The sequence below is a fragment of the Acanthochromis polyacanthus genome, chromosome 9, assembly GCF_021347895.1.
Source record: "Acanthochromis polyacanthus isolate Apoly-LR-REF ecotype Palm Island chromosome 9, KAUST_Apoly_ChrSc, whole genome shotgun sequence".
Lineage (NCBI taxonomy): Eukaryota > Metazoa > Chordata > Actinopteri > Pomacentridae > Acanthochromis > Acanthochromis polyacanthus.
The window spans coordinates 23,954,256-23,966,959 of NC_067121.1; the positions used below are offsets into that span (position 1 = coordinate 23,954,256).

General features: G+C 40.0%; 1 protein-coding gene across 1 annotated transcript in view; it reads right to left on the reverse strand.

Moving 5' to 3' along the window:
- Window positions 1-12,704, reverse strand: part of LOC110957020 (laminin subunit alpha-3) — a 56,361-nt gene that overhangs the window by 31,650 nt on the left and 12,007 nt on the right. The window contains 15 exon segments of the mRNA XM_022202839.2: window positions 947-1,052; window positions 1,190-1,242; window positions 2,096-2,195; window positions 2,684-2,736; window positions 3,004-3,138; window positions 3,788-3,922; window positions 4,565-4,699; window positions 5,806-5,853; window positions 5,976-6,026; window positions 7,873-8,004; window positions 9,124-9,214; window positions 9,679-9,746; window positions 9,749-9,796; window positions 10,544-10,659; window positions 12,134-12,234. Of these exon segments, the coding sequence (XP_022058531.2) occupies window positions 947-1,052; window positions 1,190-1,242; window positions 2,096-2,195; window positions 2,684-2,736; window positions 3,004-3,138; window positions 3,788-3,922; window positions 4,565-4,699; window positions 5,806-5,853; window positions 5,976-6,026; window positions 7,873-8,004; window positions 9,124-9,214; window positions 9,679-9,746; window positions 9,749-9,796; window positions 10,544-10,659; window positions 12,134-12,234 (1,372 nt within the window).

Sequence of the window (12,704 nt, forward strand, 5' to 3'; positions counted from 1 at the left end):
TTTCTTCTTCATTTCATCCATCCATCCATTCTCTATACACCGCTTTATCCTCACTAGGGTTGCAGGGGGTGCTGGAGCCTATCCCAGCTGACTCGGGCAAAGGCAGGGGACACCCTGGACAGGTCGGCAGTCTGTCTCAGGGCTACATATACAGACAGACAATCACACTCACATTCACACCTACGGGCAAATTAGAGTAACCAATTAACCTCAGCATATTTTTGGACTGTGGGAGGAAGCCGGAGTCCCCGGAGAAAACCCACGCATGCACAGGGAGAACATGCAAACTCCATGCAGAAAGATCCCAGGTCCACCCCGGGATTTGAACCGGGGATCTTCTTACTGCAAGGCAAAAGTGCTAACCACTATTCTACTGTGCAGCCCCCTTCTTTATTTCATTCATTTGTAAAATAAAAAAAATGTTTTATGTAAATGAAAACAGTCTCCAAACTAGAATGAAAGGGAGCAGAAGGAAGACAAGTCTTATTTTGTCTGCCCCTTTAAAATGACTGTAAATGACTACTCTAGATGGAAACAGCTGATTTTTAATGGAATATCTCCATAGGGGTACAGAGGAACATTTCCAGCAACCATCACTCCTGTGTTCTAATGCTACATTGTCTTAGCTAATCGTGTTGAAAGGCTAATTGATGATTAGAAAACCCTTGTGCAATTATGTTAGCACATGAATAAAAGTATGAGTTTTCATGGAAAACATGAAATTGCCGAGGTGACCTTAAACTTATGAACTGTAGTGTACATTTATATTCAAAACTGGTGAGCTCTAATTTTACATTTTCAACTCGTGCAGCTTCATGCATAAGCCTTTGTACTGAGCCTTTCTCACTGTATAGTCAAAATCATTTAAAAAAATAATGAGTTTGCTCATCTGTTGTAATATCTAAGTAAGGTAATGATGGAATTTTGGTACAGAAGAATATATTACCTTGACAACCAAAATAGTTCTTTTTCTGCAGCAGAAAGTATCCATCCTTGCAGGTGTCACATGCATGTCCACATGCATTAGGCTTACAGTGACACTGTCCGCTTTTCTACACAAACAGGCAATCAAGAGAAAAGCAATATTTGAAAAGTCTAGTTAAGCAGCCAAAACTCTCTAACTGTTGACATTGATACAACACCGGTTGGTTTCTAGATGTGTAAAATCACCAGAGGTAAAAATATTCACCTGTTCACATTCTCCAACACCACTCAGAGTCCCTTTCAGATCACACCGACACTCTGTGATGAGAGAGAAGGACAGAGAGGAGCAAGGTTAAGAAAATGTAACAGAGGATCTGTAGTGAATAGACTCTGATTACAGATTTTCTAACAGTGAATCACAACAAAAACCTCTCCAATCTTTGAGCGATCTGTACATCAAAGGTCCAGAGGAGTTTTTCAGCCACAGCTTGTGATCAGCCCAGTAACATAAAAAAAAATCCCTTAATGTCCGGCCACTCTCAACCAACAGCATTCTTGGGATGTTAAAAGCACTTTCCCTCTGTTCTTGTGTCTTCAGGCAGTGCAGTAGTGATAACATTCTTCCAACAGAGCAGAACTGTAACATAAGACAGATATCTGGACAAAGCCTGGAACTGTTCTCCCACTGGCTCTATATTGGGATCCAAATTATTATTCTAATACTGAGGATTTTCGGTTGATTTAGATGGAGATAGGCTTTTGTAAGCTTGGAAGTGGAACAAATCCAGAGGCACTGTTTCTAACATGCCACCGGATACTTATTACTGTGTGGTCACAGCATGAAATCTCACACTGTGAGCAGTTAACAGGAATTTGCTTGTGTGCTGTGTTATTCTTCATTTTCCGCCTGAGGGACAGGAAGGCAGATCCGACCTTGATGACAGGGGTATGTTGACATATCCACTGGGTAAAAGAGGCCAAGACCCATATCAGAACCTTGTCAGCTTGCTACTGGCAATTTAATATTCTGGAGAAGAAATTGGTCAGTGATCAGAATTAGAAGGAAAAAATGAAACCGAGGCACTTTTGGCTGACAGGAGGCCAGCTATTTCTTTAACTTCTTTACAAATTAAGTCAGTAAAGTTGTCTTATTTTATTTATATTTACTTACCTATACAGCCACGAGGGTTGTCTGTAGCTAGATTCCAGTAGAGAGGTTTACACCTGTCGCAAACAGTTCCCTCTACATTTGGAAGGCAGCTGCAGGAGCCCTGAAACAACAGATAAGGACTCTGAATTGTTGTGACTGCTAGCCTCTGCTGAAGCCTGCTTATATTTGTTTACCAGATCAAATCAGTCGCAAGTGCCTGCATATTGTACAGGTTTTCTGGATGACTGGAAATTGGCAGTTTCTATTTCTTTCTTTCAAACATTGTTTACGTTCCAAATATAAGGTAGAAAGTGACTTCCCAGAAACATGAAATAGCTGAGCGTTACTCCGTGTTGTTGTTTTTATTCTTCAAAATGGAAGGAAGTCTCTTTTCCTTTATTAATTACCTTTACGTGTCATGGGAAAAACACTTCCTGGGAAAAGCTGGATGACGTTCAGCAGTGTTATCAGTAAATGATTGTTACTCTGTAAATCCACACCCAGCCCTGGATTTAGACTGTAACTCCTCTCGTTATCAAGACCACTAAAACATGATCTAGGTGGGGATATAATAGATACAAAATAACCGTTTATTAAAGAGTGGCTTACTGTTTGAGGATCTGAGATCTCAGTTCCTGCTGTATTGCACGCACTGATGGCAGCTGGAAAAGCAAAAAGAACACATAATAAACAAAAGTTTCTTTTTTTTAAATAAATACATTTTAATCAAATGGTACAAAAATAGTCATATATTTTACATCAACACAGAAAATATCATCAAATCTTTGAGAACTTCAGAATGTTACTGAATTCTACCAAAAGGACACATCACATTCAACGTTATTGGTTTTGATCTAACTGCAGCTTCTGCCTGCTTCTGTCTGAACATGACACTTTTTAAAAAGTGTGATGGTGTCCGATGTGGTTACCTGAACACTGGGGGAACCTGTTTCCAGATGCACAACGGTCACACTGCTGGCCCACCACACCTGGCAGACACAGGCACTGACCAGATACTGGGTTGCATATTGTGCCATATGAGCCTTCCTGTGAACACTGGCAAGCTGGAGATAGCAAACAAATGGAAATAAGAACTTCTGATATGAAAAACACTTTAATAATATTATCAAGAAGAAAAAAAAAAGCCATTTTCTGTCACACTTTACAGTAAAACTGGAGTTACAAGGTGCTTTACAATACAATAACATACACAAAACATCAGACAAAACATTAAAAGAGGCTAGTAAAGCATCAGTAAACACAGCACAATCATAAAAAGAGCAATAAAAAAGCACCAGATAAACAGTTTAATGCTATATAAATGCTCCTCTGTAAGCTTGGTTTTGAGATGAGCTTTTCTATTTTAAGAATTAGATTTCCTGAAGTGACTCCCAGTTGTCTATTATTGGGAATATGATTCCATACAAGGAAAAACTGCATATATATATATATCACATATTTCAGCTCTCTGAGAAACGTTGTGTCGTGCAGATTGCATTAGGAAAGTCTATGCAGATGACAAATTTACAGGATGCTGTGGGAGAATGGGTTTGTTTGCTTCAGAGTCATGAGAAGAGGGCACAGAAGATCCAAGTGAAGCCAGAAGCGACGTTTTTTTTCCACCAGCACTCAGGTCAGCAGGGGTCACATGCAACCAACTGGTTTATCTATCTTAGTTACACTTGTGGACGTAAGAGGGCTCAACCTGCTCACCAGCACAGTCTGGGTATCCATAGTAGCCTGGTGCACATTCATCACACTCCCGTCCACCGTAGTTGGGGAGGCAAATACACTGACCGTTTGGACTGCACACTCTGTCAGCTACACCAGAGCCATCACAGAAACACGCTGAGGGAAGGAGGAAATGATTATAGTTTATTTTGCTGTTATAGAAGTACTTGATTCCTCAAAATTTAAATAAAAGGGTTGCACAAGTCTAATGTAGAAATATGAACGTGAAATGATTTGCAACATCAGCAGATAAGAAATAACTTCATAATAATACAACATACACTATATACTTTCAAATAAATTTTTTAAACATGGGGATTCTATCAGATTACCGTAATTTAGGTAATTGTTAAAATTACATTGACTTGTCTGAGCTTCACAGGAACATCTACGGTTTAAAGACTAAAGTCAGACTTTAAATTGGCGGGAAAAAAAGGCCTTTTCTTTTCAAAGTGTACTTATTTCAGAAACTACTGCATGCTGGTCCATGCAGACAAAAGGACACTTTTGAGAAACAATACAGCACAAGCTTACTGGACAAACTGTTCCAATTCTTTGCCCACCAACCCCACAGTTAGTTCAAAATACCTCCATTGGTCATACTGGCATGTGAAAATGTACTTACTTCTCTGGTTTGTTGCCTTTGTTTATGTCTGTATTGCAACAGTTTTTCGTCATTTCTCGTAACCTTAGTACAAGTTTGTATATTTTCCAGTCTGTGAGGGGTGAATGTTCGTGTGCGGGGCGATTCTCTCTCACCTTGGCAATTTGGGAAGGAGTGGTATCCAGGTCGACAGCGGTCACATCGTTCCCCTTCCACATTCTGACGGCACAGGCAGCGTCCTGAAGCATCACACACCCCGTACGCTGTCCCTCTGTAGTCACAAATACACGCTGTGCACAAACACATTGGAAATGTTTATTTTAACAATTAAAGCAAACAAATTAAATCCAAACTGATAGAAATTCAAATGAGTAACCCTGATGAACTATTAAGTCTGCTTATAAATGAGTCGGAGCCTTTTCTTTCCTTTACCGTGACAACAAAGAATGATTTATACTTTTGTATTAAAGCCACACTGGTGCCCATGTCTTGCCAAGCCTCGCCTGGTATTGGTATGTGAATGGACTTGGCACTAAGACAGGACATTCACCAGAAACACTGCCACAGTTTTCCTTGCCTCTGAGCAGTTCCCAAACATTAAAATCAGCTTTTGAAAGGCTGCTGATGAAAATCCTTCACAGTCAGTTCACTGGATGAAAGACAAGCCCTGGAGTAAATGGAAAGTTGTTTTCTGTTTGCATTTCCAACCAAATCAGATTACAGAAAAATGCAAGGGCTGAAGGTCTTCATTTTAATAGAAATGCCATATTACTAATAATGAGTTTCCCAGCATGAAGGAAACCAGAAAAGGGAATGTAGAGCAGAGGCCTAATATTAGACTGGCAAGTTCACACTGAACAGTCCCAAATGACTATTGTAGTCATGAGAGGACAGAGACCAGTTGAACTTAAATCCCCACTGACGGAAAAGAAAAGTTGAGACGTAGAGATGTTATGCTGAACAATTGGATGTCATCTTCTGTTTCTGTGCATGTTTTTTGCATTACATCAGTATTTTCCCATCCCAATAAACCCAAACATAATATTCGCCAGGTTTCACAAGGTCTAGAAACATGATCTAACATTTATATACATTAAGCCTTCACTCATCTGACCTCCACCATATGTTTGTGAACCTTTATCTCTACAGAAGACCAAATCAGACTGAGTGGCACCTTACATAGTCCTCTACAGTCCCTCTTAACAGCCTAGTGTCTTGCAAATAAATGTGACTCTCGTGACAAAAAAGCCAATAACTGCCCTGTAAAGAGGCTTTTCAAAGGACACAGTATCAACAGAGTTTTTGTAGATACAGCCAATGCAAATGAGACGAGGCATTAACAGCGGTTAACATAGCTCAGACATGAAAACAGCATATCAGGTCTAACCACACTCACGCTGACAGCTGGGAGAGCCGAAATAACCTGGAGGGCAGGCAGTGGGTACTATACAGAGAGGGGGGAAAAGTACAAGAGATTGCAATAACATTTTAAACGATTGTTTAAGAAATGTCTGTCAAACTAAGCTGTGATATGACATGTTGCAAAATTGTGTTTACTGAACTCACCTACAATTGGACCTGCAGGGGATTTGGTGGTCGTCGGGTTCACTGGATACCCTGATTGCAAAAGAGAGGCACAAAATTAAGACCTCCAGAGATGAAAGTGTGAGTAAGTGAAACCTCAGGTGTCAGTTTTATTTATTGCAGAGAAGAATTGCTTTTAGCGCAAGAATTGAAATCAACTTAGTGAAGGAATATAAAAACAGCAGATCTGACAAATAAAATCTGTTCATTACTGAGTTTCACAGGCGCTGGAGGGCTGATTTTGTTACCACTGGACAGACTGCTGCCCCTGTTTATCATACATACTTAAAAGTGACATCTGTCCTCTAATCTAACTTCAATGAGGCTGTTAAACTGCCTTTAAAAGGCTTCGGAGTCTGCACATTCAGAGTTGTGCTGCACCTGGTGTGTTGGTGACCATGACCATAATCTCAAGGTGGCTAAAGCTAGCTAGTGTCACAAAACTTTAGATAATCAAATAAAAAGTGAGGGTGCACAGTGGTTTGGTGCATAAAGTTTACATGTTCTCCCTGTGCATGCATGAGTTTTCACCAGGTACTCTGGCTTCTTCCCACAGTCCTTAAACATGGTCAGATTGACTGGTAATGTGAGTGTGACTGTTCGCCTGTATATGTAGCCATGTGATTGACTGACAACCTGTCCAGGTGACCCCTGCCTTCACCCTAAGTCAGCTGAGATAGACTCCAGCTCCCCCACATCCCTAATGAGGATTAAGTGGTGTATAGATGATGAATGGATGGAAATACTTTTGTGTAACACACAAGCTTGATGCATTTTGCTAACTTTATGTACATGTGCTACTGTTACACCATGTTTTCAAAGTTACCAGTGCGCTGTAATTGTCAGTTATAGCCACAGTGGTCTTTAAAAGCAAATGTTAAAAAGTCTTATTCTAAATGTTCACCTTCAAGAAGTTGCACACTTTTCATACAGTGGCACAAAACCGCAGAGAAGCCTCTCTTGAATCCCAGACAGCCTCCTGTTTAGTCTAGTTTGTATTTGCTAGCAGGCAGGACATAAGAGACCTTGTTTTAATAACTGAGAGTCATAAATCTTTCACTAATTAAATGCAAATGAAATGTAAGTTAAAGACATAACAAACAATAGACTCCAGGCAGGTCTACAGGCTACAGATCTGTTTGGTTTTTAAAACAGAATTATGAATGTCTCCCTACAAAAAATTCCAGGAACACAGAACATTAATGCTGTAAAAGACAGATGTCAGTCATACAAAGAAAAAACACTGAATGAACAAACTAAATTACTTAAACAGATGAAAGATGACTGACTGGGTGGCTTATCTCAACACCCTTACAGACTTCTGAGTCTGGATCCAGATCAGATGAATGAGATAACACGGGGAAATTCTCTTTGCACGTTTAATATCTGTATCTATTTATTTAGATACAGATATGGTATTTGAGATACTGAAGCAAGTGCATACATTGCCCCACGTGTAGCCCTGCAGGATTAAAGGATTATTTGTTTTTAAATAAGCTTTCCATCTCGACAAAACCTTCCTTCAGGATGAAAACTGACAAACTCAAGCATGAAAGAGTAAAAGAGGTGAACACAAACCAATTCCAGCAATCAGAGGATGGGTTAATTTTCACCTGAATGTGTTTAAATTGACACACTGAGCACGCAGTGCAGTTTTCCCTGTCAACCAAGGCTAAAAAAAACACATCAGAAAGTCTTCACTCTGCTTTTACTTAAAGTTATCTCACTGTGATTCATGCCATGACTTAGAAGCTTGATACTACAGAATAATATGTTTAGCATGTTTATGTGTTCCAACTGCCCATTTCTTTATTTTCCGATCCATAATGAATCAAATTCAGATCCAGCATGTGGTGTGTTTAAGCAAAACTAAACTTACGAATGCAGTCAGGGTAGTAATAGTATCCATCAGCACAGCGACTGCAGCTTTCTCCAGCAAACTGTGGCTTGCAGATACACCTTCCAGAACCCATTTCACAGCCAGCTGTAGTCCTTTCATCACATCTGCAGGCTGATATGTGTAAAAAAATTTTTAGGAAAAATACATTTAAATAAATAACAGTCACCATATTAAGACATGCACATCAACTACATGACACAGAAAGAACTGACTGCAGATATTTTCTGTACATAACATGAAATCTCAATAACAACAATAGAAAGCTTTCAACCATCTTTCATGTCAAAATGAGGGAACCTAAAAGCAGATAATGATGAACATTTACTGACTCTGAACACCTTCCGCTGCTAAGCTGACTTAATTGAGTTTGTGGATTTTATCGTTTACTTTTCAAAGTGCTCAGGGCAACCAGTTTAATTCCACTGCTTTGTAATGTCCAAACACAACTGGCAGCTATTTATACCACGAGGACCAGCCATGGACCATTAAAGTAATGTAAACAATGGCAGAGCCCAGTTTAGTATGAATACAAGCGCTGGTGCCAGCAGTGCTTGTGCACTGGTGCCATTTGAGTCGGTCTAAAACAAGATGCTAACGCCGTCTTTGACTAAATCTCTGTTTTGGCTTCACTCGTTAGTCATACACACTGTAGGTCAAATACCTACATGGCGAGACATTATTTGGTTTCTAATCTATCTGGGGTTTTATCCTGCAAATTCTTTGCCATATGCTTTCATTGCACTGATTATAACAGCTGCAAAAACTGATTTTAATTGGTGTATAAAAGATCATGTTGATGCAGAGATCACAAAATAGCAATACATGTTCTTCTTTCCTGTTAGTGCAAGTCACTACAGCAGTATGTTTGACAAGATGTTCTACACATGACACTATTATCACTCTAATTTGTTGAGTAAATATAAAATTGACTGCAGCACTCGCATATGAATCACAAAAGACATTTCAATCCATAGCCAACCACAACATAAATAAAACTGAATAATAGAAAAAAAATGCCCAAACAATAAAGCAAATCAGTGAACTCTTAAACTTTTTGACACAAATAAGCATGCACACGTTGCCAACATTTCTTCCCACCAGCTCCAAAATAGTCATCCAACACCCACTTCCTTGCCAAGCAAAGTTCTCAAAAGAAAAAGAAAATGATATTTAGAGTTTATAATTGGGCATCTTTTTGTTGGCAAGGTAAAGAAATACAAAGTAACTCACGTGTACATCCTGTGGGAGATTCAGGAGGTACTCCGAATGGTCTGTAGAAGCCTTCAAGGCATTTCTCACAGTTCACTCCAGCCGTGTTGTGCTAAAGAACAATAGAAAAATCAAGCTTGACCCCCACAAACTTAACTAAATGAACACAGGTGTCCAATACAAAACACAATTTGGATGATCACAAGACTGCTCTTTGTTCAATACAGTAGGATCTCTAGTTCCTGGCATTACAACACCGTATTTGGAGAGGACGCAATATGTATCATATTGTATAGCATCCCATATTAATATGGCACTCAGTACAACTTTATTTTGGCCAAAAAAAAAAAAAAGACAGAATTAGTTTCTTAGAATAATAAAAGGACAGTGGATTATTGGAAGAGTTTATTTGCATAGGTTGTATGGTAAATGATGCCACATGCAATGCTCCACAGAGGACTTTACATTTACACATGCAACATGGAATTTTCTTCATCATTTTCATACTCCCTCCACCACTACAGCCACACATAAGCACACACAAGAATCAGTTTGGACTTGATATGAATTTCATACCTGGCAGTTGATGCACACTCCTCCTCCGTCATACCTGCCGAAGGTGTCTAAACTTGCTCCCCTTTTTCCACCTCTGGGTCATAATAACAGTCAAAGGCATGGGAGAAACACTGGCAGGCTGAGAAGGAAAACCCCGAGACACACACACACACACACACACACACACAGAGATTCATTCTATACAGTCAGCAAATTACCTCTGACTCCCTGGTCTGTATTTAAGCACTTTAAGCTACTCACTCTTCAAAAAGGAGTTATAAGTCTGGTTGTTAAGTACTTAAAGAAACTGTAAAACCCAGACTAAACACGACAGTACATCCTCTTCCTGTGTACCACCCCTGTGTCTCATTAATGTTTATGAATGGTTGGGGTGCATTTCTACTGTGTGAGTTCACTGATTGGATTACAAGTCTTCTTCATCTTTCTCTCTCTCTGTATTTGTGGCTGCTGTAAAGTCGTATTTCAGGACGGGAAAATTTGTCAACACTCCAAAGCAATTAGATCCCAGCTGACACAGGCTCTGCTGGCTGACTCCACGGCTCGCTGATAAGCTTTCACTGCCTCAGGCCCGCCTGGCTCGCTGAATGACCAGCTAACCACGGAGACCAAAAGCAGTTATCCACAGTGCCTAGTTGTGCACTGTGCTGTTCATTACACATACCATATGAGGAATGTCCTCTCAACTCTTCACTGAGCCTCACTACAGCACCATATCAGGGCATCCACAACAGGGCTAAAATATCAAGAGGGAAGAGGACACTCCAGCCCTCTCCAGGGGTCATAATTCAAGGAGCCAACAGCATGAGGAGTAGCAGGATGTGGTTTTGTTTACACACCAAATGAAGTATTGCACATGTACACTTACGTTGGCACTCATTCGGGCTGTCAACAGTTGCAGCGCGCCACGGCTTCTGGTTAAAGCCTGGACAGCAGCGCTCACATGACTCGCCACAGGTGTTGTGTTGGCACTCGCACTGGAATCTAAAGAAAGGAGATGAGACACCTGGATTAAGCAGTGCCAAGGTTCTTATTCACCCAAAATCCCCAAAGTTTATTTGACAGCACTGAAACAGCAGTACAAGCTGTGCATCATTGACACATTAACACCATGAGGTTGTTATGGCAAACACATTAGCAAACAGATGCCCATTTATAAATCCAACACACACAGAGCAACATTCATTTGGAGTCATGTTTCCAATGATCAGGCAAAGGTACATTAAAATCTGTTCTGCTTTGTCTTTCTTTTTGTCTGTCTGTCTGCGTTTTGATGTTGTGATGTATCGGAGTTTTGTTTAGCTGAAAACAGCTTCTTACAACACCTGAAAAGGACAGCGATGAGAGCAGTGAGGCAGCTGCAAAGGCACAATGAGGCATCCAAGAATGTTGTTCTGTTGCTTAACTTTTCACAATGCAGACGGCTACAGTGCATCAAAGCAGCACTTTATCTCATATCTTTCCATTTCTTCCCCAAACATCTACAGCGTCACAACAAGTAAACAGAAAAATGAAAAGAATCGACTGCTTTTTATAATGGTGATGTCAGCGTATAAACACATGAGGTAACTGTTCTTCATCAGAAATAATTCACTGGTCCTGATTGCATCTGTGCTTTACTTGATACACCATATTTGGCAGCATTTTAGTGATCTCTGCCCCTTCATTTTCAGCATTAAGTCATTGTACTAAATTGGCTATACAAAGTGTAGCCCATTATACAAAAGACTGTTCAGCTCTGTTAATGAATACGTGGAGTCCTTGGTTGAAGATTAACTTGAAAGTTAAGACCCAAGCTAATGACAAAGATCCAGGTTGATCAAGACATTTTTTTAATTCACTGATATTGTCAAACACTAATCCCAATTCTTTGTTTACATCCACTGTCAGAAAGGTATCATAAAGGGAGAGGACAACTTGTGGCAGGATGCTAGAAATTCACATTTGAAATAACTATTGATCATCTGCAACTCACAGTAAAAAAAAAAAAAAAGATAACACAGGGAAGGCAACTCTGCAACATATGCCTTCAGGATATAGGAACATTGTGCAAGCTTATCTGAGCAGGGCACAAGTACATGAGCTATGATATCTGTAAGCATCACAGACGTCTTTGTCATGGTGGCCTGTTGCTTGCTAGACTCCCCAAAATGCTCTCTGGTTGCCAACATAGAGCTGCCTGTAGTCTGAGTGACTGCCTCCTGGGATCCGGTAGTACAGCTAATCTACAATATTTTAAGTGTGTATTATTGAGGGATATGGTATCAGGGATCAGCAGATACTAAATGTCTAAAGCGGATTGGACAAAAATCTTGATCGGAACATCCCTACTTTAAAGTTAACTGTTGCAATACTTGTAGGTAAAAGGTTCAGGTTGGATTTCATAAATGCAATAATAAAAAATATTGTGTCAATATTTATAGTACAGCTGATGACGGCATGTGTGTGCATTACTAACCTGCTTGGGTTGTCCTGGTTACGCCCCCCACCACACACCTGGGCATGCCCATGACAAACACAGCGTCCACCGATGCTGATGTCTTTGATACTGTAGTAATACTGTCAGCAAATAACGAAAACGTTATCATCTGGACACTTTCAAAGTAATAGCAATGTTATCATCAGCAACTCAGTGACATCATCCACATCAGAACAAATGTCTGGCTCTGCTTGGCAGCAGAAGTGAGTCACACAGTTGACAAGTGCAAACTTAAACAGTGACTCATGAGCCAAGGCAAACTTTACAAGGTGAATCAAGGCAATATATAAAATAAGGTAAGACAAAAATCAACAGCTGACATTACGGCGCCATTCTTTGAGTTTACAATAGAGACATGAATCTCAGATACATTCCTGAAATTATGTATTCAGAATTTTACCATGAAATATCATCAGTATGACCTTACTGTGTTTGTTTCTTCTGCTTTAAGAATATCTCACACCTGCAGCATGTTGGACTTGTCCAAACTAGTCGCTATCAGAATTATCCCGATGAATGGGCAGACAGATCTGGCATTAGGTGTTGACAT